Raw genomic sequence first — 25,635 nt, 5'->3', positions numbered from 1 at the left:
ACTGCTCCACATTGACAGGAAAATATATTTGTTGTAAGTTAACGATCAACAAGTGTTTTTCTTTATTCAGAGTCAATTAATTTGGTGGCCGATGGTTTATTTCAAAGGTATGTTCAAGACTCAAAGATCTGTATCCAAAACTGGAAAGTGTTTCTGGGGGCTGGCTGATTTACAAGGGAGCAGGTAGAAAAAACCTCTTAATGGCCATTCCAACTTTTGAATTGATAGTTATAGAAGAATTTTGATGATATCATGACCATGAATGCACTGCAATGTGTACTGCCACATTTTGAATAGTACTGAGTCACTCACTTTTCTCAACAGGTGGATGGGGTTCTCGGAAACTAAATATGGTGCCTCCTGAGGACAGTGGATATACTGGGTCACTGCTAAAAAATGCAAGTGCTGGGGGAAAGACCATCCTTTACATTGCTCCAATCCAGGAAGAGCTAGACACTCAGCCGCTGCCTCCTGACTCTAGCTCCTTCTCCAATATGCCAAAAGCGATGTGCCACTCATGTCAAACCAGCTACCCACTTCAACTCTTAGCACTGCATGTTGAAACATGTCAGCCTTCAGATACTAATGCACAGGAGGTGTGTACAGTCCCGTTGCATGGATGAGTCTGGGAGATCACATTACACGTAGCTTTGTCCTATAAAACTACGTAATGACTGAAACGTGTTTTGAAAATGTTTTTATCAGTCAGGAGCTTCATGTTCAATGTTGTGGATGTCACTACACTTGCTTGTGTTTCTGTAGGTAATTTATTAAGTTTGTACTTGCTATTCTCCTTTATCAGACTTGTAATGAAGACATAGAGGACGCACCACATCCCATACCACATACAGAAGACGATCAACTTAACTCACATCTAAAGGTGAAGTTTTGTACCCCTTTAACCTTTATCTATTTGACTGTGCATGACAAAGACAGGAACATAAATATGATGCCTTACATTGAATGGGGAGAAAGTTGAGTTTGATTAAAGTGTCCTACAATAGCCAAGTTGAAGAGGTTCATTATTAGAGGTTGGATTTATTCCTTATATTTAAAGTGGGTAGCCCATGTAAGCTGTATTTGTAATGAAAGTTGACAGATAAGCAACAATCAGATGTATGGAATCACATCACAATTCCATTCTTTTAAAGTTGCTGGTTTTTTCCCCTTTCTTTGCTTGTCTTGACAGGATGTGGAGGAAGATGTCATTATTTTGTCCTCAACTGCAAAGGTAATGTTGAGTGCAACGTGTTTAATGTCTGTCTTTGAGGCATTATTGATTCTATCGTTGATATTGTTTCCTGTTACAGATTGTATGCCCTGTCTGCGGTGAGACATTTCCTCAGAATGAGGTGGAGGCACATGCAAGCGAGTGTTGTGAGAGGTAATGCAGTCTTTTAATATGGCTTCCAACGTATGTTTGAGAATTTCCCTACAAGCCTTTTGCTTTCCACCTATTAATTTATATTTTGATAGACAGCATTTTATGCTTTGTTAGTGATTGTGCCATGTATGTTATACTTTGGTTTTGATCCTTATAATTTTTTATTTTTTTTTGCATTAGGTTTTGTCATTCTTGCCATAACATTTTTAATTGTTTAAGTCTTACAGAAGTTATTACAACACGGTTGAAGAAGTTCTCTTTTAAGTTTTTAAGTTGTAAAGGTATTGTTTTATTTGTTGCTTTTGTACAGTACATGTTTGAGGTCAAGTGATGTTGTTTTTACTCTGGCATTTTTTCATTACAGCAATGCAAACCTACCTTCACAACAAAGGATGGGCATTTCTAGGTTTGTACACATCAGTAGTCTTTCTTCAATGCTCTGTACAGTGGTTTTCAAACAATTTCTGCCAAGTACCCTTTGTGTAAAGGAATCCAGCTACCTAAAGGCTTAGCCTGTCCACTGCATTTTCTTCTTCTGTTAGGTCAAAGTCACATACTGCTAGTGGTGACACAATTCAGTTTGAAAACCTAAAAGACATTAACGAATACACATGAATACACACAACATGGTTTCCAGTATCATGTTTGTAATTGCGAGTTTTTCTCCATTAGCCTGGATGAAATCCTGCAGGCCATAAGTACTGCTGTGAATACAGAGGAAGAATTCCGTATCACTGCCTCAAGATCCAATATGGTGGAGCGGGGACTTGCACAGTGGAAGAGGCAAAAAAAGGCATTGCCTACAAATCAGCTGAGGGTCACATTCATCGGAGAGGCAGGAATTGATACAGGGGCATTACGGAAAGAATTCCTCACAGGTACTCGTATTTAAAATGTGATCTAAATTGATAGGAGTGAAAATGGCTACTTAACCGGACTAACTATTTGTGTTAAAAGAAATGGTTGCAGGCTTGGAGCAACGGCTATTTGAGGGTGACCAGACTGGGAAGGCTCCCAAATATTCATTGCTGTATCTCGATCTAGGAAACTTCCGGTAGGCCTTTCTCACATGCATTGGGGTCCGCAGTTGTGTGTACACACACACGCATTGGAAATTACCTGATTGATGTTATTTATCTCTTCTCCTCTCACAGTAGTGCTGGTGAAATTTGGGCAGTTAGTCTGGCGCAAGGTGGGCCACCACCCTGCTGCCTCAAAGACTGGTGTTACCAGTACTTGTGTAGTGGACAGCTGCAGATTGAGAACATTAGGAAAGAGGATGTCTGTGATGATCATTACACTTCTGTTATCTCCCAGGTATGAAGTCTTAAAGGTTTCACTGCTCTACAGTGTTTTGAATTACATGTTTAGCACAGATTTTACCATCCCTTATGTTATTTGCAAATTATAGGACTCTGGAATTGGTCATGTTAATGTGTATGTTTGTGTCCTTTAAGGTTGATTCGGCAACAGAAGATAAAATGACAGAACTCACTGATGAAATTTTGAGTTGTGGCTATCATGGACCTGTTAATGTCGAAAAGAAAGAAGAAATTGTTCGGTAAAACTGTTTTACTGTTTCCCCCCCAAAAAAAGTTTTTTTTTTATTTTTTCATTTAGCAGCATGCGACTTTTTCTTCCTTTCTGCATTTCAGTGCTGTTGTTCTTCACGCCACACTTCGGTTGGTGCCTCTCCTCTCCCAGCTACGTGATGGGCTCAACCTTTATGGTCTTACTGATCTACTGAAGCAGTACCAAAACATGTGCCAATCGCTGTTTGTCCCAGGGGTGGAAGTTAAGGTGAGTAAATGTTGACTTTAGTAGGGATAACACTTGTAATTGTGAATAGCAGTTCAAAGTGCTCTTTATCTTTACTTTACAGTATATACTTCAAGTCCTATAGTAGAAAATGTAATTAATGGTGGCACTGGAAAAAGAATATTCAAAATTGTCTTAAGTTGCTTAATATTCCTGAACCGTTTAGAGCAAACACAAGGCATCAGGAGCAATGAAAAAATCCCTTTTAACAAGGATTATTTACATGTAACCTACAGAGTTATAAAGAGACTTGATCTATACAAAGTTATAAGATTAAATGAGAAGAACTAGCAAGCAGCATGAGACAGACGTTTTATGTCCCTGTCTTTATGCGTGACAAAAGAATACAATTACTTAGAATAAAGACAAAATAATAGGTCCTTGATCTCAATTACAATTAAGTCTTGATTCAGATAAAGTCACAATTTTCTTTGTCTTTCTTACCAGGCTGATGCTGACTTTGTTTTTGCAACATGCCATCCTGAGTTCAGCGAGAAGGGCTCCAACAAAGAACAGGTGGAAATGAGGATTATGAACCATCTACAGGACTTCTTGCAAGCGCTGGAATCACGTAAGTGCACATGTAGTTTACTGTCAATGTATTTTGTCTTTCTGTGTTAAACTTGGAATCATGATTTTATGTAAGGAATGGCTAAACTTTTAGAGAATGGCCAGTCTAGGTTTTCATGGAGTTTGCTGCTTTAGTGTTTTTAGATCTTTTTGTCCGACGTTTCTGGAGTACACTTCAGAAAACGTTTTACAAAAAGATATTAAAAAACAAAAGCAGCAAAATGTGTGAAAACAATTCTTATTCTGTAAACCTTTGGCCACAGCTGTAGATTACACTATGAGTGCTTGTTCACTCTTTGTCAGTAATTAAGTTTTTAAGTTGTGTTTGTGAAGTTACAGGTAAACAGTATCTAATATTTTATCTAAATGACTGCTTTGTCTTTTTTTAAAAAAGGTGAAGAGCCTGAGACCAGTGACCGTCCAGTCATCCTTTCCCCAAGTTCATTCTTGCAGTGGCTCACAGGACAAGGCCACATTCCTGTCCTGCCAGATGAGAAGATGAACTTCAAAGTCTCTGTGCAGTTCAACCACTCATGCCATATTCAGTATGGCGCTCATGAAGTTTGCTACCCAACCGTGACAGCATGTAGTAATACAGTCAAGCTACCTGTTCAGCATATGCAAACTTATGAAGAGTTCAAGCATGTGATGACAAACGCGTTCCACTATGGTCAGGCATTTCTTCATATTTAGGAGCATAATCAGCCAGCCAGACATCTTGATTGTTCCATGAAATGTTAGTAAAACAAAGAAATCGTTGCGTGTTGCTTGATGTTTTTTTTTATTATTGTTTTACAGTTTAAGCATTCTGTTTATTGCCATTGAAATTATTATTAAAAAAAAGTTTTTGTCAATATAGTCCTTGCTGATCTCATTCCCTCCTCCATTTGACTGTGTCAGCTTGTGAGTATCTATTTGGGTTCATGAGTGTAACAGAAAGTAAGAAAATGAAAATTACCATTAAAACAAGGAGAGGTTCTTATTCTTCTTAGAAAAAGGGATTATTTAAAAGAAAAACTATCACTAGCAGTTTGTAAAATAACATGTTCTTATAATTTTACTCTGATGGGCCAAGCTGCAACTTTCATGGATGGTGATGTAGGTGAAGAGCATGTGAGAGTGTGGTCAGGTAAATGTCTCTTCCAAAACTACATGAAGGCACAAGAGGATCTATGGAAAGGCGTAGAGATTCAATATCTTCAGCATTCAGTGGACATTCCATTTCTGGCACCAAAACACCTGGGTTGTTATGATGGGATAGCCCTGCACTCTCCCAATCAATGCTCTCAATTTGGATTTCCTGAAATAAAGCAGCGCATATGTAAATGATTTTAAAAATCTACATATAGCACTCAATAAAACCAAAACATTGCCATTAATACTCAACTGCCAAATTTTCTTCATATCTCTGTGGCTCTCTGATGGGGTGCTGCAGCATCCCAAGTTCCCACAGCTGGTTTGGTGAAAGGCTATGCTCTGTCCTGATGGAATGATCATTCCAGCCAGCAGAAAACTTGGCCAAATCCCCCTTGAGTCTTGGGAGGAAGGTATAATGGGCACAGAAGAGATGAAGACTATCTGAGATGTTAAGAAATCCATCTTCCTCCAAGCTGTGTAGTACATCATAATAAATGTGTGTCACCCCTGTCCAAACGTCCCTCCATAGGCGCTCAATTCTACATTTGAAAAAAAATACAGAAAAGGTCTGAAAGGTCAATCAAAAACTAACAAAGGACAGCCAAACAGCAATTCAGCTGGAGTCAATCATGATGAAATAACAATGTTATGCCATTTAAGATCTTACAAGCATTACCTCTGGTTGTGCACGCTTTTTCCACTTATGAAGCTTCCACATCCTGTGCCTCTCACAGTGAACATCATTTCAGCAATCTTGACATTTTCAACTCCTTGGTCAGCTCTCACTCTGTACCATATAAGATTTTAAAAATAAGTATTGAAACAACAAAATACACTAAAAAATTATTCAAATACATGATTGACACACTTGCAAATTTATATACAGCACTGAAATCCTGATCATTTCATGGTTAAACATGGCAAACACAAATCATGAGACAAACTCCAGAATAAATTTAACGAAGAATTACTCACTTGTAAGGCCATCCAAATCTTCTAACTCCGTCCAGAAAAAAATCAAGTGCAGTGCTGGCTGTGTTGTTACATGCAGCATTAAGGTACATAATCTAAACCGGGGGAAAATTGATTAACACCACCACATTAAAAATTCATACATATATACAAAATGTTTATAGGAGGACATGTGACAAGAGTGTGCAAACTGTCATAATACACAATATGATCAAAATATGTGAGCTGTATAATTACATAAGCGGAGAGAGAAAAGATAACAAGATGTGAGAAAGTCTTTGTGGATTTAATAATATGTGCTGTATTTGGGTATGCAACTTACCTTCCTAGAGTAGCCATCTATGCCGCCAAATATCACTATGTTGTATCTGGTGAAAAAAAGACAAGCAAAGCATAAAGCATCTGATGGATAAAATTATTCAGAATTATGTTAGTCATTTAATTTTCTATGCCAAAACAAACCTAATTAATTTATGATTGGTGTCAATGTGCTGTAGGAAATGTGGGCCTTGAACAGAGTACTTTCGCCGAACCACACAGCCCAAAGTTGACATTCTTGTTAAGACGCCCTCTGTATCAACTCTGTGCATTGATGCCTTTAGTCTGTTCCACTGTACACGGTGGCCCGCAGCTTGAAGGTAACCCTTGACAATCTGATATCCAGCATGAGGTAGTCTGGATTTAATGTCTCTCACTTTGGCATCAAGAGCGTCATTAGATAGGGTAGAGTAAAGACTCCTAACTGACATGTTGTACTCCTGCATTCTCCTGTACATGGTACGTCTTGAGACACCAAGAAGGTCTGCTACACATGTGGCAGGTAGACCAAGCTGAAGAAGACTTTGGAGGTGATTCTCTGTGACCTGAAGCCTAAAACGCCCATAAGGACCAATAATCTGTACCACAGAGTTGAAGGGGGGAGGGTTGTTTCGCTGGTGTAACAAGCTGCTCACTTCTTCTATAGCTTCGCAGACATCAGCAGGAAGGTCAGCATTCTCCAGTGCATTCATGAAAGTCCTCTCTTGGGTCACAATGTACTCCAGAAAATCAAGGTCAAGAGGGTCGTTGTTGAGGACATACTCCAGCCTTTGCCTAAATCTGGACAAGCACTCCTGCACGAATATATTCTGAAAAAGGAAATGCAATACAACGTCATTTAGTATTAAGATAACTGTTAATAATAAGTGTCACTTAAGGCCATTACAAACCATCAACGTTGCCTTCACATTTTAAATCCACAAGAATTTAACAATAATAAGCACAGTTTCATGGATTTCAAGCACTTTAATTAATTAATAGTGCTTTTCAGGAAACCTGCAACTTCCTCACACCTGAAACTAGCCTGTAAATTTTCCTTCATCCTACTGTAGGGGCCTCTGCAAGTGTGGAGGACTCCGGAGGGCTACAAGATGACAACTTTGGGATTCTATTGAAAGCTGTCTTTCATATTTGTTTGTCAACGCTGAACCCAGGGCAATCTACGCTAAATTAGCGTTTTTAGCTAACAGCTACAATACGCATAAACGTTACTGTACGGGTATTATTTGTTAACATGACGCTTGTTCTTATACATGTAATACATTTATTACCAACCTGAGCGTTTCTCAACTGGTCATTTGACATCACGAATGTCTTCAGGAGAATTACTCCAGCTCCAGCTCCAGCTCAAGATGTCGTAGATTGCCACTTGCGGTCCGCTAGTAAACCGAAGTTCGATTACTCTGCGCGCGATTACGCAAGAACCGGAACCGGATGTAAGTTCCAAAAAACTGAATTTTGGAACTGAAATTGAATTGTAGAACTGAAACTGAATGGTGAGAAGTGAAACTGAAATTATTCGAGAGCTGAATTTTTAAAGGATAAAATGCAGTTTCAAAGCAAACGAATTCATTTTCAAAATATAAAATTCAATTTCAATTTAGTGATGATCATTTTCAAACCATAAATTCAATTTCAAATTAGACTAATTCAAATTCCGTTTTCAAAAGCATTTATTCAAGTTACAATTCAGATTCAATCTGAGCAATTCAAATTCAAATTTAACTTATTCAATTTCAGTTTCTGATGGCACAGATTTCTGCCCATAGACAGGTTTGTATACACTTGTAGAGACAATCATGTGCATAAATTGTTAATTGTGGCCACAGTGTCAGGATCAAGAGAACAGTTTCAGCCAACACAGACACTGATCAGATTAAAGGAAAAGTTCAGTATTTTACACTTAAAGCCCTGTTTTCAGTTTATGATGAAATCGAATGATTTTGATTGAAATTTGGACACATGCTGCTGGCCCGAGCTTTTTTGGTTTCTGTGGTAGCACACCCCCACCTCCACAATGGCTTCATAGGTGCACTGGAACAATCCTTCTTAAAACGCATAAAACTGTCATTTACAAAGACGTGAATCTCACCGAGTGGTCAGGAGTGTTCACTGATATGTTCACACAAAAAATCGCTGCAAAAGATACTTTCCAACTGGTTTTTATTGTAGTTTTTGTCTAACTCCATTGACTTGTATTAGATGTGCTGTGATGTACGGTATTAGTCCGCCGCTATTCTATTCTATTATTCAAGCTCTCGGCGGAAGAATGTACAGGTGTGAGGCGTTTGAAAAAAAAGGTCCACAGTTTTACAACAAATGGTAAAACACCTGTTGGAAAGCATTTTTGCAGCGATTTGTGTGTGAACATATCAGTGAACACCCCTGACCACTCGGTGAGTTTCACGTCTTTGTATGAAGCCATTGTGGAGGTGGGGGTGTGCTACCACAGAAACCAAAAAAGCTCGGGCCAGCAGCATGTGTCCAAATTTCAATCAAAATCGTTCGATTTCATCATAAACAATCTGAAAACAAAGCTTTAAGTTTAAAATAACAAACTTGTCCTTTAAATAAGAGTGATACATTCTCAGTGTGTATGACCTCATCTTTTCCATTAGATTATGTAATAAAAATAATTTAAAATTTTACCTTATTCAGTGAGTCCAACATTGGTTTTATTTTGGTCCCTGCAGTCCCGCCCTTCCTTCGAAATATCTCCAGGAGTTTGGTGGTGTACCCGTCCAATCTGGACAACAACGTTCGCTGTGTGCCATCATTTTCATAAGCTTGCTTTCCTGCTTCCAGTGCAAGGTCTATATCATAAGAGAAGTATTTCAAACTTAAATGGCCATGGCTTAAACCTGTAGGATGGTCCACTCTCATCTGGGGAGGACAACAGGATTGTGTCGCATACAGATTAGGAGGAGCTTGCTCCGGTAGATAGTGGAACTGGAGATTCGACTTCTGACATGTCCACAGTAGTGAGACTCAAGATTACTGATTCAGTTTTTACTACTTTGAGGTTAGCTTTATCTTGTACTTCCTCAATCGAGGTCAAAGTGAAGAACTGACCGTCGAAATCCATGTCCTGGTACATAATAGTGAATGGTCCTGTAATATCAAATGTCTCTTGAAGAACATCATTGAGGTCCTGAAGTGTGCTTGGGATGCCTGCAGGTAAAAGTAGTTTGTGGACATCATCCTCCCCAAAAAGTTTCGCTGAGGGTGCCATATCAACAGGAAGAAGCTGCAACAACAGAGAAGAGAAATACACAGACATTTATTCACAAGCTTCTCTCCTCACATTTCAAAAGTATAGGCAAATGTGGTGCTTTAAAGTTGTCAGGCGTCTTCCTGCAAGGGTGTATGAAGCCAAAGGATAAAAATCTTTAAGCTCTCTTTGCTCAAGTAACGGCACACTCCCTGTGTTCTCCAGCTCATAACTCCTCAGGTGTTCATTGTACCATGTATTTTGTTGTCTCACGAAAAAAGTCAGTTTGTTACAAATCACCATTATCTGTAACACTTCAGAAAAGTCAGGCAGTCCTGCAGTGGAACCACAACACAACAACATTCCCACTGCATAGTTGGTGCCTAAACTGCACACATTATTGGCAACATGCACAGCTGTAACAGCAGGGAATCTGCATTTCACCAGGTCTTTTAGATCATCCTTAAGCACATCTAAAGAGACCTCTGTTGTTTTTGTGACTGCAAGTGATGGTTTGACAGAATGTGATTGATGATATGCAACCATGAGCTGGTGCTTATTTGCAAGGGACAGCAAAATATTCCTGAAACAACCAGTGTGTCTGACCACCTTCTTGAAAAAACTGTGTTTGGCCTCGAATCTCATTGTCCAGAGGGCAGCTAGGGGGCCAAATTCCCGAATGAGCTGAGGATAGTGCTCAAGGAAATGGTGCTTGGGAATGAGCTTATGTTGGGGGAAAACATCAAGGAATCTGCTTCGGTGTTCTGAAATGATGCTGTCAAGATAGCAAATGCTTTCTTCAGTGTGGGCTCGAAACATGACAAGGTCCACAATGTCTTTCAGTGTCATCAGCATCTGCCATACAGGCTCTTGTTGGGGTACTTTTAAACCTATAATCAGAGGCAAAAGACGTAATAAGCACCAATTTTCATGTGCGTTGCCCCCTACTGATTTTTGAGTCGAAAAGTTAGCAGGAATGAGAATTACACAGAATTGCAAGATAGATTGATGTCAATGTGGAACGTAACTGCACCGGAATGTTTCCCAACACCCAATAGACAGCTGTGACTTTGTGCTTTTTTCGAGATGTCCCAATAGGATTACATACCTCAAAGTCATCAACGTACAGGATGAGACTCACTCTGTTCTCCTCTACAGAGAAAAACTTGTTGTTTTTATAGTGAGATCCATCACGAAATGTCTGGTACTTAAAGTCATATTCAGTTTTTTTTTTCACCTTCAAATGTGTTTTCTTGAAAAGACTTACTTAGGACCTGCACCAAGGAGGGCAATATTGGGACATACTGGAAGGTTTTGCCCTTTTTTTTAATTATCAAGTATGTGTTCTTCTGGTTCAACAACTGAAAAATGCTTCTTCATAAATTCTCTTCTCTTGTAATAAGTTGTGAAAGGGCCACCTGTCCCCAAGGCAGTACTTATAGGGTGTGTCTCACAAAGATTTTTCACTAAATCTGAGATAATGGCTGGATCCAGATCACAATTATGGCTTTTCAAGGTGGACACCACCACATCTCTTAAAAGTGGACCAGATGCAGAGGTGGATATAAACTGAAGCTCATCTACTATTTCATCAATGCATTTGTTTGGGACATTGAACATGCTTTCTAACTTTAAAAATAGATGGCCAAATTTCTCTTTTATATCTTGAGACAACTCCTGTGGTTCCCCATCCCAAAGCTCTAAGCTCTCTTCCACACAGGTCTCATCCTGAGCAAACATGGGTTCATTGGGTTTGCTTTTTAATACTTCAGTTTTAAAATCCTCAAGGGTGTGTGACTGGTGTTTTCTGTGTCTATATGTAGCAAAGGTGGAATAAATATTTGTACTGAAGTTGCAGTTTTTGAAGACACATGCAACTACTTCAAACTTCCTTAAGTGGTTGTTAAGATGCTCAAAATACTGCTTCTCTGAATTAAAAAAAAACAGAGCAGCAAAGTAGACAAGTAAATGAAAGAGGTCCACTTTGTGTGACCATCTTCACATGGTGTCAAGACAAATGGGTCTTAAGGGCATTAAATGTTTTAAACGAGCAAGGGCAATCAGTGTGAAGACAAGGGACTGACTGGCTGCGACCACCATTTCCATGCTTTAGTCTGTAGTGTTTTAACAATCCCAACCTCTTCTCTGACTCAAAGCTACATATCTTACACATCCATCTCATGTTGTGGCACCTTAAACAGACAAATTGACCATCTCAAAATTAAACCAAACTGCCACACAAAGAAATTATGTGACAAGTTAAACCTAATCGTTACTAATTTGATCTTACCTTGTTGAGTTCAAATTAGCAGTCAGAAGGTCCTATGTTCTGTAAAAAAAAAAAAAAAAAGGTTATTTATATGCTTTTCAACTAATTTCTACTAACTCAAGGATGCACAATGATATTAATTTATTTTTATTTTTTTTACATATGTCAGCTCGGTGTCAAATTTAAAACAGGTCAATATGAAGACTTGAGTGAAATCGAGTGAAAATTTTTTTTCAAAATACACCTCATGGCAGCGGTGCAGCAACCGTGGTCGTTTTATTCACAAAGACGTTAGTTAAGGCAGCAGGCGTGTGTTGTTTGGGTGGCCATCTAAGCTGTAAAGTGCTGTGGGAAATTATGGACATACCTCCTGCCAGGAAAGTTAGTCAGCAAGTCTAGCAGGAAAATACACTATTTGCTAGTGCAGCTGCTTTCAGTGCGGAGAAACTGACTTAAGTAGGTGAGCCAACAGGAACGTACAAAGTTTGTTCCGCTTAAAACTTACATTCATGGTTCCACTTCTTCCCGTTTCCGTCAAGTCTGCCAACCGTCGAAATGTGGACCATGGTATGTCTGAAGAAAGACCGCTCAAATGTGGGGAGGGGCTTTGACGTCATGCTCTGAATGCAGAGAAGGTGGCCATATTCACTGATGTCACTCCATTACATTTTACTTGGAAATGTCAACTAATTAAGCCAATTGGTTTAGTGAATATTACTTGGATCGAATGATTCAATTTACATACAAAACTGAGGACACATAATTACAAACAATCCTCAAGTAATGCACTACAAGAAAAACTGCTATTTTAAAGTAATAGCACTGAATTTGTATTTTTTTGTAAAATTTATATAGCTAATTGAAATAATAATTACAGGGCCAAAAAAACATTTTTTTCAGTGTGGGTAGAAGTCCATGGCTTTCCTTTACAACCTTTGCTTTGAAATCGATGGGCCACCTCTCCAAGCATTTGTTGGCAGTGACCTCACCAAACAGGAGTCTGAAATCTTGTTCTATCTGTAATGCAAAAATACAATACATAGAGGGGAGTGATGAGTGACACTGCAGGCTGCATGATATATTTCAGTCATTCAACAAATTAGGATGACTTACTAGTCCTGGTGTGTCCACAAACTGTGGGAAGACTAAGACATTTGCTGCATTCTTTTCATCACTGACCACTGAATGACGATAAATTAAGGTAGCTTTCATGTTCCCACAGATAGTGTCTTATTTTGAGTCTCTCAAAACAGCAATAGCTGCTTTCACATCCTCCTCTGATAACGCTGCATCTGGGGTGAGGGGTCTGGATCAACCATGCCCTAGCCCAACAACTTAAGAAAAAACAATTTTTTGACTCCTGCCTACAAATTACATCAGTCTAAATCTGGGGTCGGCTACCTTTCTAAAATTTCCTCAGAGGTCAGTGTGCCATATGATTGCATTAGCAATAAATTTAATAATGCTCTATATTAACAGTTACACACTATATAGAACCACTTTCTAGAATTATATTTGTTCGCAGATGTTGGCAGCTATCAGCGAATAGTTATCAGCTTTATTTGAAACAAAAAAAAGACACTTTTATCCATAACAGCAAATGAACTGTACAACATAAAATGCAAATGTCTATTTATGGTCTCCTCACAACAATGATAAGAAAAATAAACTGGGCCAATATGGCATGTTTGTTAATTCAGAGATACACATCGTTAGCTTCATAGCATAAGTGCCTAAGTCATTTTTTGGTCAAATTGAGATTTTTGCCTAACTTTACTCCCCTACCACTGCTGCATCATCCTGTCCGTCTGCCTATGTCATTGGCCAATCACAACACTCATAAGAGTCAAAAAACATACTTGCCTAAGTCATTCATTTGACTTAGGCAGTTTTACCATTGGACTTAGGCAGTTTTGCTACAATCAATTTGACTTAGGCAGTTTTGATGTATGCAAAATGGCTGATAAGAAGAAGAGGTTGACCGCAAGTGAAGCCCTTGCTCTTCTTTTTGATTCATTTACATCTGGTAAAAGTTCATATTTTTTTAGTTTTTTGGTCACTAAATGTATTTTCATTCAATCAAAGAGGTTATGACCATGTTAAAAGATTACTTTTTTGTTGCAAACAAAGTATGATGGCTAGCTAACATTAGCGTTAGTAGTGTAGCATTAGCATAGTAATGTAGTACAAGCTAGCAGCTAGCTAACAGCAGCATGCTACCAGAGTAAATCTTTGGCAATTTCAAAGGCAATTTGAGCATTTTCAGCAAGTTTGCAAATTATATTATGTTTCAAACATTTGCTTTTTATTAGGAGGAGAGTCTAAGGACGGGGGACGCCCTGGGTTCATTGTTAATTGTTAAATTGGACTTTATATTGACTGTGTTCAAATGACTGATACTGGTTGAACTCTATTGCCAGTAATATTCATGTAGCCCTTTGAGGCGACTGTTGTTGTGATTTTGGGCTATACAAAAATAAATTGATTTGATTTGATATTAATAGTACAAATTGATTTTTTTTTTTTTTTTACATAGCAGACATTTTGACTACACAAGTAGATTTAGATGTCATCTTGATTTACCATTTTAAGATACTCCAACAGCATTTTATTTTCTGTTGTATCATCAGGAAAGGAAGTTGATGTGAACTTAGAGGAGTTGGTGGATATAGATGAGGGAGAAGGAGGAAATTATGTTGATATGGGGCAACAGACTGATAAGCAGCCAGAGGAAGGAGAGGAAGATGAAGGAAAGGAAAAGAAAGGGGAAGGAGAGGAAGATGAAGGAGAAGAAAAGGAAGGGGAAGGAGAGGAAAAGGAAGGAGAAGGAGAGGAAGATGAAGGAGAGGAAAAGAAAGGGGAAGGAGACGAAGATGAAGGAGAAGAAAAGGAAGGGGAAGGAGAGGAAAAGGAAGGAGAAGGAGAGGAAGATGAAGGAGAGGAAAAGAAAGGGGAAGGAGACGAAGATGAAGGGGAGGAAGAGGAAGGAGGGGAGGTGGAAGCAGAGGAAGAGGAAGCCAGTCCAACCCCCAGCACTTCTGCTGTTCGTCACAAGCGTCCACTGCCCCATACGTGGAAGAAAAATGTCATCAAAGAAAAGCGTCTGAAGGGAGAGAATTACAAGAATACAATGGGACAGGAGAGACCACCAAAGGCCATGGGCCCACCATGCACATCACAGCACTGCTTCAAGTCAACGAAAAGAAGTTGTGAGCTACTGACTGAAGTTGAGAGAAGAGGAATCTTCAACAATTTCTGGTCCATGCCTTCCTGGGAGACACGCAAGGTGTATATCCAGACTGTTGTTGAAAATGTGCCCATAAAACAGAAGAAAGGTGGTGTTGATTCAAGGAGAACAACATCTCTGCTATACCACCTGCAACTCTCAGATAGATGCAAAATACCTGTGTGCAAAAATCTTTTCTGTTCCACACTTGGTATTGCCCTGAGAACCATTGGATCATGGTTAACTGCAGGCATGAAACCCAACACTCATACCCAGCCCAACCCCAAGATCAACAAGACTGGTCCTCATATGCCAATATCAGATGGAGACCAGGCCTTCCTGAAAGAGTGGCTCTCTGGAATACCTACAGTCCCATCCCATTACTGCCGCCAGGTTCCCTCTTATCAGAACAAGAAGTTCCTGGAGCCAGGAACAGTTTTGAGAGAGCTTCACAAGGAATACCAGAATGCTGCCAATGAGAATGGAAAGCGTGCTGTGAGTGAGACATACTTTCGGAAGGTTTTTGGAGAGCAGGATTACTCTGTGTTCATTCCAAAAAAAGACCAATGTGACATCTGTGTAAGCGCCAAGGTAGGAAATACAGATGAGGATGCTCTTGCTACACACTTGAGATTGAAGAGTCAGGCTCAAGCTGAAAAGGCTGCAGACAAAAATGAATCCAGTGACACACTTTCAGTGTGGACAATGGACCAGTGTGGACAATGCACACACACACACCCGCACACGAAGAGAAAGAGAGAGAAGAGAGAGACAAACACACACAGACAGATACAAACACACATAGACACACGCACACCTCTTTTATGAGCCTACAGGCCTCCTCTGCAAATTAATGGGTGGGTGAGGTGAAGTGAGTAAGTCTCCTTACTCTAGCTGCCATTTTGTGATTAAAATTGAAAAGTTACAGTGTGTTATGGTTACATTATAGTATGTCATGTTCATTTTATAGTTTGAAGAAAAACTGCCTAAGTCATAGGCATAATCTGCCTAAGTCACTTTTATTAGACAAAAGAAATGATGTTGGGTTTTGTTCTTTTTCCATACTTTTCCTCACATATACTTAAATGTTCTGTGAAAATATCAATTAAAAATATGCATGTGATATTTAGAAAATTAGTTTTTTCTTGTTTTCCGAAAACACAAAAAAATGACTTAGGCAATTATGCTATCAAGCTAACGACATGTTAATGTGATCTCTGGTCTCCCACTGAGACACACAGGTCTCCCAGTGTCCAGACGGCTACCTGAGGACTCATGTGAGAGAAAATCTGCTCACACAGATATGTAGAGCCAAATACTGTCAATAAGGTCTCTGCAATGTTCTGAAGACAGTTAAACTTGTCAGGTAGTGATGTCCAGCAGGTGAAAATGCAGCTCCATGAACACGCACAGCTGTGGATTCCAGCTGCTTCGATGTTGCATTAACTGGCATTAACTCAGCCAGTTAATGCGAGACAAATCCAGCTGCTCATTAAAGATTTCTGGTTTGATCAGAAGATAAAACATTGGTCCAAACACCTGAAAGTCCCAAAAATGCATTGTGTCTCGAGTCTACGGATGTATCCGTGTATCTCCGTGGTGCTGATGCTGTGTTGAGCAGACAGCTCCTGAAGCTTTTGAAGTGTCGGAATGTGGAAAGCTAACAACATCCCTCTTACCAGTAGGCTAAGTTATTTTTAGCCAATTACAAGTTGAATCTGGTAGTTGGGGTTGTTAGTTAAGATACCGTCATTAAGAAGAGGCACAACTAATGTGTCTGATTTGCGATGTGCACCGCTGGCGCGGCCATTTATTTTTTGATGCACCTTCTCAGATTAATTCACTGCATGTCGTGCCCAGGGCTGGACTGGGACAAAAAAATCGACCCGGGCATTTTGACTAAACCGGCCCACCAGGTATTAAAGCCATATAGCCTTTGAATGAAAACAAAAGCTGTTGTGACAGTGATGTACGCTGTCTTGTTGGTATATGTATGATTTCTATTCATTTTACATCAGATAAAAACTTTGGTTGTAAGCTTCAGATAATTATTTAATAACAGCCAGACATTTTAAATGAAAATAAAGTATTTCTTTGTGCCCCCCTTTCCATGTTAATGCCCTACCTGCCCACCTGGCAAAACTTTGCTAGAGCCGCCCCTTCACAGTTACCAGCTGTCAGCTACTTAGAAAATGATATTGGTGTTATTTGTCTCTCAGTAACAGTTGATAACTTCCCTTCAACTCATTCATGTCACCTGTTTCTCCATCACCTGTTCAGCTCTGATGATTTAGTAAGGACATCTCCTGGTTTCATCTTCATGTTTCCCTCTCACCACATATCCAAACCGATATCGTGACCAGTAGGTTTACAGCTGAGGCTCCAGCAAACATCAGTTGATACTAGAAATTAATATTAAATAAATTCTAACAACAGCTGATCAAGCTTCAAAGTGCTGCTGTTGTTTAGCGCGACATCCGGCGGTTTTCTCTTTCTGGTGCAAAGTGGGCGATAAACAAACAAGAGAGAAAAGCCAATCAGCTGATCATTGATCAGTTTCATGATTAAAGTAGCAACAGGAGAGAAAGGGGAGAGAATGAGAGAAGAAGAGGCAGCGGTGCAGCAAAGACAGAGAATAACTCCACCTTTGTGTCTTTTTTCATTCTAGCTGAAGTCCGGGACAAACTGCCTCCCCTCTCAGCTCAACACAAAACGCGAAATAATTTCTCTGAATGCGGGAGGATACCGTCTTTTTATGGGACGGTTGGCAACTCTACTAACTAACCTTATGAATTTAATAAATTTCAACATCAGTAAAATCAAAGCACCCACTCAGCTGTATAGAAACTCCATCATGCTAGCTAGTACGCAGTACAAGTTATTGTAACTGACTGTAAAAAGTCAGCACAACGAAAATAAACTACACCTAAACTTGGTTTATATCTGACCCAGCCAGACTGCAGGTCATAACTTCTTACCTGAAGTTCAGTTCACCTGACACTCGGACCGGCGGCCGCCTCAGGTCTCTCCTCGTCCTGCCTCCGATCTCCCTCCTCCACCTGCTGGCCTCCACCACTTGTTCATTTTACTGAATCTGTGGAAGCTCCGCGATGCCACCACCAAACAACTGAGTTATTTTTACACACTGGCCAGCATCTGGCCAATCCAAAACCTTTCATTGTTTATACCATTACAAAAAAAAAAAAAAAAGAAAATCATCAGGGCCACTGAGCAAATGGCCGATGGCCAGTCCAGCTATGGCCGTGCCATCAGTTAACCCTTCGCAAGGTATCCTAGACCCCTCTCTGGATCATAGTTATGTTCCTATATAATTAAATACCAGCAGACTGACGATGCTATCAACATTTCTGTGGGCAATTATGTGTTGCAAGGACCCCTTTACTTACATATCCATGTTGTGAATATGGGTCTTCCAGATATGGAAACAGAGCAACAATGCCCTGTGCATACATCACTCTTACTGTTTTAGGGAAAGATGTCCTAATGTATAAATTCAATGAGGACCGTTACGCAATTGGCATTGGACATCACAATTAAAAATAATAGTTCAGATTTTTGGCTGTGTTTTAAGTAATTTGCAGTCCCTTCCATTAAATATGTTGTGAAATTGTAGTTACAGATGCAGCTGTAGGTTGAAGTTCACCTATGACTAATTACCGGCATAGTTTTCTTACTGAAGAAGTTCATCCTAACCATGTGACCACTTTCATGAATAATTGTTGCAGTTTTAACTAACTATAACAATTAAATTGCAGTAAAAACATATTCAACGGATTTAGTTTTAACTAAATGATTTTGAGATACCAAGCAAGTGCTTTGTTTGCTTGTATAGTTGTAATCTGAATGTTTTAGCAAAGAAGGAGAGTATTTGAGAACTTTGAACAGCGTTGGCTTTCAAGTTCAAGTTCAAGTTCAACTTTATTGTCACTTCAACCATATACAGTTTAAAAATACACAGTGAGGCGAAACAACGTTCCTCCAGGAACCAAGGTGCTACAAGACAAGTTAGTGCAAAAAAAAAAAAAAATTAAAAAAAAAAAATAAAATAATAATATAAGTACATGTTAGGTGTCACTGTTGGTTTGACACCTGTTGCAAGAATCGTATGTGCAGGTCACGACTGTGTGACTTGGAATGTTCCAAAGGATTCATTGTTCTCTGATGTCCTTCCACGGCTTCCTCATCCAGTGGGCACTCAACCTCAGGAACCACAACTGGGCTGTTAGATTAATCTTGCAGTAGAGCACACTCCCAGTCAATGCCTTGATCCTGAAGCTCCTTCAAATCCACAAACGCATAATATTCATTAATCCAGAAAAGGTACTTGTTGGAGTAATGTTCCTTTGTGTAAGCATTCTAAATACATATACATTACATTGAACCATTAAAAGAGGTGACCTTTGTTTTAATTTTATTCTTACAGTAATTTAGATTAGTAGTAATTAAAAAGCAAGAATGAATAAAATCACCAGCAACATCTACCAGATGTGCTAAAATGCATTAGGGATTGCACGGAAAAAGAATTAACAGCTGCAACCACCCTGGAATCATAACAAACTCATCAACTCAAATTTTAAACCGTATAACAAAAAAAATTCTTGAAAAAAATATGTGTGGGCTTTCTGTACCATAATCTGAATGCAAGTATTTAATTTGTTAATGTCAGAAGACAACAGTTACCTGCTCACTAATATTTTCAAATTCAACACTTAAATAATTTTTTAAAAAATAATCTTTTTATGATCTGGTAACTCAAGTGTCTTGCCTTCGTCCACCTCTTGTAGACCACCAGAGATGTTCAGGTGTGAGACCTCCTTTTGTCCTGAGGTGATTAATATTTTTTTTTCTACAAAGGTTTTCAAGATCTGCCTGGGGTCGAGGGACAAAGATGTAGTGGACACTCTAAAGAGATGAATGGCAACAGTCAAGCAGGTCATCCCTATCCAATCAGTGAAGAATATCATGGTACTTGCTAGTGACTGCAATCCAGACATCATGCCAAAGTCATTCTATGTTGTAAATACATTTAAATTTAAAGACATTTTAAATTTTACTGTAACTTTAATTAAAGTTGTGGCTACCATAACATTTTAAATCAGGGCAAAATACCTTGATGGCAAGCCATGAAGCTTAGCTGATCTCAGGAAAAATTATTAAATTCAATTCAGTTTTATTTATTCAGTGCCAAATCACAACATCAGTCATCTTAAGATGGTTTATATGGTAAGGTAGACCCTACAATAATACATACAGTAGAAAAAACCCAACAATCATATGACCCCCCTATGAGCACTTTGGCGACAGTGGCAAGGAAAAACTCGCTTTTAACAGAAGAAATCTCCGGCAGAACCAGGCTCAGGGAGGGGCGGGGCCATCTGCCGAGACCAGTTGGGGTGAGAGAAGGAAGACAGGATAAATGCATGCTGTGGAAGAGAGACAGAGATTCATAACAAGTTTTATTGAATTCAGAGAGGTCTATTAACACATAGTGAGTGAGAAAGTTGACTAAAGAAGAAACACCCAATGCATCATGGGAATCCCCCAGCAGCCTACACCTATTGCAGCATAACTAAGGGAGGATTCAGGGTCACCTGATCCAGCCCTAACTATATGCTTTAGTAAAAATGAAAATTTTATGCCTAATCTTAAAAGTAGAGATAGTGTCTGTTTCCTGAATCCAAACTGGAAGCTGGTTCAACAGAAGAGGGGCCTGAAAACTGAAGGCTCTGCCTCCCATTCTACTTTTAAATACTCTAGGAACAACAAGTAAGCCTGCAGTGTGAGAGTGAAGTGCTCTAATGGGGTGACATGGTACTATAAGGTCATTATAGTACCATATAATGATGCATTGCTGGCTGCATTGCAGCAATACATATACATAGTTTGCAAGTTAGCTAGCGTCAGTTAGCAAGCAAATATTAGTGTAATAGGCCGCATGCCCTTTATGTTACATGCAGTGTTGGTCAAGTTACTTGAAAAAAGTAATCAGTAACTAATTACTGATTACTTCCCCAAAGAATTAATCCCATTACTTTACTGATTACTTATTTTCAAAAGTAACTAATTACTTAGTTACTTTTTAAAAACACGATTTACAACCTGAAGAGGTGATAAAGCGATAGATCTTTCAGCCCAATTCTACTTTTTCTACATAATCCATCATACAAAATGTAATCAAATGGAAAAGTTTTTTTTTTTTTAACTTGTTTTATCAGTTTTAATCTTTTAACTTTATGCATCAAGCAAAAATGTAATTATATGCAACATTCTCTGACTTGAATAAATTAGTTTAACATTTAAATCTATTTTCTACACATTCCAGCACATAAAATAAAATATTTTGTGTGTTTACACTCACTCTTTCAAATAGATGCAAGTAAAACACAGCAGAAAATAAATAAAGTCAAAGACTCAGCGGTCCTGTTGCTCTATTTTCACCTGTAAAGCAGGACTGCGGTAGGCGGAGGTTTACCCTGGTGCAGGTGTGCCGCGGTCAGTTGAAGAATCCGCAAGTTTCTCTGTGAATTTCCCATTACGTCGTTGCGCACTCGGTGCTTGCTTGGAAGTTTAGGGGGTTTTTTCGCTGTAAAAAGACGTTTTCTTCCCACGCACAATGGACGTTAATGTTTTTGTCACTTTTTATGGAATCAAACTCAAAGTAAGGTCAGTACTTCCACGCTTTAAACGCTGCACGCTCATACTCTCTCCCACAATCGATATATGATCCACTGTTGATCTGCACACAGCTGTTGTCACTAACGGCGCACTCGCTTACGTCACTGTCATGAGACATTCTCGCAAAAAATCACGGTTTTAGTAACACAGTAACGCAGCGTTACTACGGGAAAGTAACGGTAATCTAATTACCGTTTTTGCAATAGTAATCCCTTACTTTACTCGTTACTTGAAAAAAGTAATCAGATTACAGTAACGCGTTACATGTGGCCGGGACATTCTATTTTCGTGTTGCTGTTCAGGATTAGAAGACATAAGATAGAGCTAGCCAAAGAATGAGTCAGGTGAGGATGGTGGCACCAGAACTTAGGTCAAAACAATGCACTATACTACACCAACAAACAAAAATGATATATTTTAAAATAAAATAATAAAAATACTAACCAAAAATGTGTTTTAATCTAGTTTAAACCAAACCACTCCACTGGATTTTGTGGAATGCAGTAGCTAGTTAGCCAATTGGAGACTAAAACAGCCAATCAGAATTTTTGCATCCAAGTGTGTGATTGGTTGGTTTTGTGGCACATTTATAACAGTGTACAGAAAGATTTCAGCGTGCATGGAGCGACACACTGAGAGCAGGTCCACGGATGTCTGTCAGCACACAAAGCAGAGATCTGAGCAAGAGCAAATGCCAACAACTGAGCAAAAGGGGCTGTTATTGTGTGTCTGTATGGATAGTAACAAACACTGAAATATATTTCTTGCACACAGCAGTCAATTTTGTTCACTCAAATTAAGTTTTTCTTTGCTCAAAATAACTTTCTCCTCAAAATGTAACATTTGTACTTGTAAAAATTATTTAGGTGTGAACAGAATGGAGGCACAAAAATAACGCCACCAGCTCCACTTCAAGTCAGTACTGTGCAGACTCTGTCTCCAAAAGTGCAACATGGCAGCTTCAGTTAATGTAGAAAACAGTACCTAATAGTTCCCCCAAAAATGAAGCAAAGATGTCTCTATCGCCCCCTGGTTTCTGGCTGCAGTATAGGTCATAAACCCTGTCTCCTAATTTTTTTTCCAAAGATCCAATTTCCACTTGATTATCATAGTTTGTTCGAACTTTTTTTTAACTTTTAAGTCATTACAATCGGAACCGAGGATACGAAAAAGAAAGATGAGGACGAGAAGTTGAGACAAAGCTCCAAACAAGGAGAGGGACAGAAAAATCGAGGGGAAGAGAGACAGAGAGACAATAAAACTCCACTTGATCACCTGCTGGGAAAAAAAAAACAACCAAAAGAGAAAAACACAGTAGGGAAACCACAGCAACAACCATCATAAGCATAAGTAAAACTAAATAAAAAACATTGAATGTTACTGGGTAGCACACAAGACCAACAACGCACAATATGTTTAGAGCAATGACTGTAGAAAACATGGACGACGCGACAGCACCTCCTCCAATTGTGCAAAAATTAAGCCAAAATATCCCGCTTGTGGAGGCTGCCATCTTGCATTTTTGGAGCCAGAGTCTGTGCAGTAGTGACTTGAGGTGGAGCGACTGTGTCATGCTCCCGCCCACACACCCGCTGGACGTGACACACCCCCCTACACTTTTTATGTAGCCCGGCTGCTCCAGTTGATTTGCTGATGGGTATACCGCGACTGACGACTCGTTCAACTAAGGTAAATACATCCATGTCATTATGAAAAAGACATACAGATTATCATTGTCGCGGGGTCCTCTCCTAAACTTCTCCAGAACAAATGCAGGTGTAGTCAGGAAGCATTTAGTGTGGATAATTTATTCTGCCGGCCTCCCAGGTGCACAAAAGATTATTTACAAAGAAAATAGGAAACTAACTTAAGTCAACACAAAACAAACATCTATATACAAAACACAGTCTGCATGTTACCCTCTCTGTAACATCTCACTTAAAAGAACCCAGGTAGGCCCTGACAGCCTTCTTTTATACCCCATGGCCCCTCCCACTAGGCATAATAGTCATCTCTTTATTATTTCTTTTACCAAACAATCTTTCCCCCTCAGCTTATTTCCAGCTGTATTCCTACAGTACATATATGTATATACAGACATTTATGGCCAATTCCAGGCAGCCTACAGTGTTTACAATAACAAAAAAACAAACAAAAAAAATAATGGAGTTCACGTGACCTATCAAGCGCGCGCGAACCCACTATTTAAACCCCGGAACACCATACCATCGGCTTGCATAACCCCCGTATAATCGGGGGGTTAGCGATCACAGCGAGTCTACGCGACCTGCTTTATTAAAGGTAAATGGGAAAATATGTTGGCCACCCTCTGCGCCGCTCAAAATATACCTCTCACCCCTTTTTTTTATCTGCCCGGTCGACAAAAAGACGCGCAGCCACGGTAATTGTAGAAACTAATGGTGGTGGTGCGTGTATGCGCCCAGATCAGCTGTCTGTGGCCCGGGACGGTGTAACTCCGTCACATCATCCCCTTCCACCCGGAGGTTGGCGTTGTGCGGCAACCTGGAGAGATAATCTGCCATTACATTGAGCTTGCCTGGTCTGTGACGGATGGTGAATCGGAAAGGCTGCAGTGAAAGGTACCAGCGTGTCATTCAGCTGTTATGGTCCTTCATGGAATGGATCCAGGTGAGCGCTCGATGATCAGTTTCTAACTCAAACTCCCTTCCAAGTAAATAATACCTGAGTTTCTCCAGTGCCCACTTAATGGCCAAGGCCTCCTTCTCCACCGTTGAGTAGTTGGTTTCCCGTGGCAGCAGTTTGCGACTTAGGTATAGGACCGGATGCTCTTCTCCAGGGTCCCCTTGGGCCAGCACTGCTCCCAGGCCGCTTTTGGAGGCATCCACCTGGACCAGAAATCTCTTCCTGAAGTCTGGGCTCCTGAGAACTGGGGTCGTACACAGGCAGGTTTTCAGCCCTTTGAAGGCTTGTTCACATTCCACTGTCCATGTGACAGGATTCCGTTGGTCCTTTCTGGTCAAAGCAGTAAGAGGGGCCGCAATAGTTGCAAACTGGGACACAAATCTTTGGTACCAGCCAACCAGCCCCAGGAAAGACCGGACTTCCTTTTTGGTGAGAGGCCGAGGGCAGTTCTGGATAGCTTCCACTTTATCCATCTGCGGGCGCACCTCACCTCTGCCCACTTGGTAGCCAAGGTAGCGGGTCTCCTTCCGTGCCCACTCACATTTAGAGGGGTTGAGGGTCAACCCTGCCTTATGGATTCTTCCCAGGACTTCGGACAGGTGCTGCAGATGCTCCTCCCAGGTGTTGCTGAAGATCACTACATCATCCAGGTAGGCAGCACTATAGGGGTCACACCCCTGTAGTAATTTGTCCATCAGCCTTTGGAAGGTGGCCGGTGCCCCATGTAGGCCAAATGGCATCACCGTGAACTGGAACAGGCCGGCAGGTGTCCTGAAGGCGGTGTACGGTCGAGAAGACTCCTCCAGTGGCACTTGCCAGTAACCTTTGCACAGATCCAAGGTGGTGATGTACCTGGCCGGTCCGATCTTCTCCAGCAAATCATCGATTCAAGGCATGGGGTAGGCATCAAACTCTGAAATGGAATTAAGCTTCCGGAAATCAATGCAGATGCGTAGGGAGCCATCTTTCTTGAAGATGATGACCACCGGGCTACACCACTCTGAGCAGGACGGCTCTATCACCCCAAGCTCCAGCATCTTCTCCACCTCCTGTCGCAGTTTATCCACTAAGTGTTGTGGAACCCGGTATGGACGTTGGCGGATGGGATGTCCATCCTTTAGGCGCATCACATGTTCGACAAGGGTGGTCCTGCCGGGGTTAACTGAACACAGAGATGGAGTAGCTCAGCAGCCTGCTGTGGGGTAAGATGAGTCAGCACCGGAGACATTGGATCGGCTCCCTGCTCGGGTTCTGTCTTCCCTTCTCTTGGCACTTCTCTTGCCATCAGAGCTTTCGCAGGGGCCTGGTGGGGACGTTCTTCCCATTCTTTCAGGAGATTCACATGGTAAGTCTGCTTCGGTTTCCTCTTT

At 40.2% G+C, this 25,635-nt stretch overlaps 2 protein-coding genes across 2 annotated transcripts; one reads left to right on the top strand and one right to left on the bottom strand.

Moving 5' to 3' along the window:
- The first annotated feature begins 350 nt into the window (after nucleotides 1-350).
- On the top strand, nucleotides 351-4,465 carry LOC146614042 (uncharacterized). Its single transcript, XM_085378615.1, has 11 exons — nucleotides 351-596; nucleotides 803-880; nucleotides 1,190-1,231; nucleotides 1,311-1,384; nucleotides 2,057-2,262; nucleotides 2,342-2,438; nucleotides 2,539-2,701; nucleotides 2,842-2,945; nucleotides 3,040-3,184; nucleotides 3,650-3,773; nucleotides 4,167-4,465. The coding sequence occupies exons 1-11, from the start codon at nucleotides 351-353 to the stop codon at nucleotides 4,463-4,465; spliced, it is 1,578 nt and encodes a 525-aa protein (XP_085234741.1).
- Nucleotides 4,466-4,856: 391 nt separating this feature from the next.
- On the bottom strand, nucleotides 4,857-12,190 carry LOC146614041 (uncharacterized). Its single transcript, XM_085378613.1, has 9 exons — nucleotides 12,185-12,190; nucleotides 9,198-9,446; nucleotides 8,849-9,082; nucleotides 6,344-7,008; nucleotides 6,204-6,249; nucleotides 5,885-5,976; nucleotides 5,586-5,696; nucleotides 5,160-5,448; nucleotides 4,857-5,072 (listed from the first exon to the last, which is right to left on the bottom strand). Exons 1-9 carry the CDS (start codon nucleotides 12,188-12,190, stop codon nucleotides 4,857-4,859), a joined length of 1,908 nt encoding a protein of 635 aa, XP_085234739.1.
- Between the last annotated feature and the right edge of the window lie 13,445 nt (nucleotides 12,191-25,635).

Source organism: Diplotaxodon limnothrissa, linkage group LG18 (genome assembly GCF_057381915.1).
Source record: "Diplotaxodon limnothrissa isolate DT_005_m linkage group LG18, D_limnothrissa_male_GT1.1, whole genome shotgun sequence".
Lineage (NCBI taxonomy): Eukaryota > Metazoa > Chordata > Actinopteri > Cichliformes > Cichlidae > Diplotaxodon > Diplotaxodon limnothrissa.
Note: the sequence above shows the minus strand (reverse complement) of the source record. Positions and strands in the feature narration are given on the sequence as shown.

Coding starts and splice junctions, on each gene's coding strand:
- LOC146614041 (XM_085378613.1), bottom strand. Junction 6,250..6,343: donor ACCAATCATAAATTAATTAG/GTTTGTTTTGGC, acceptor TTTTTTCACCAG/ATACAACATAGTGATATTTG. Junction 5,977..6,203: donor TAGATGGCTACTCTAGGAAG/GTAAGTTGCATA, acceptor CCCCCGGTTTAG/ATTATGTACCTTAATGCTGC.
- LOC146614042 (XM_085378615.1), top strand. CDS start 351: ATGGTGCCTCCTGAGGACAGTGGATATACTGGGTCACTGCTAAAAAAT. Junction 881..1,189: donor AACTTAACTCACATCTAAAG/GTGAAGTTTTGT, acceptor TTGTCTTGACAG/GATGTGGAGGAAGATGTCAT. Junction 2,702..2,841: donor ACACTTCTGTTATCTCCCAG/GTATGAAGTCTT, acceptor GTGTCCTTTAAG/GTTGATTCGGCAACAGAAGA.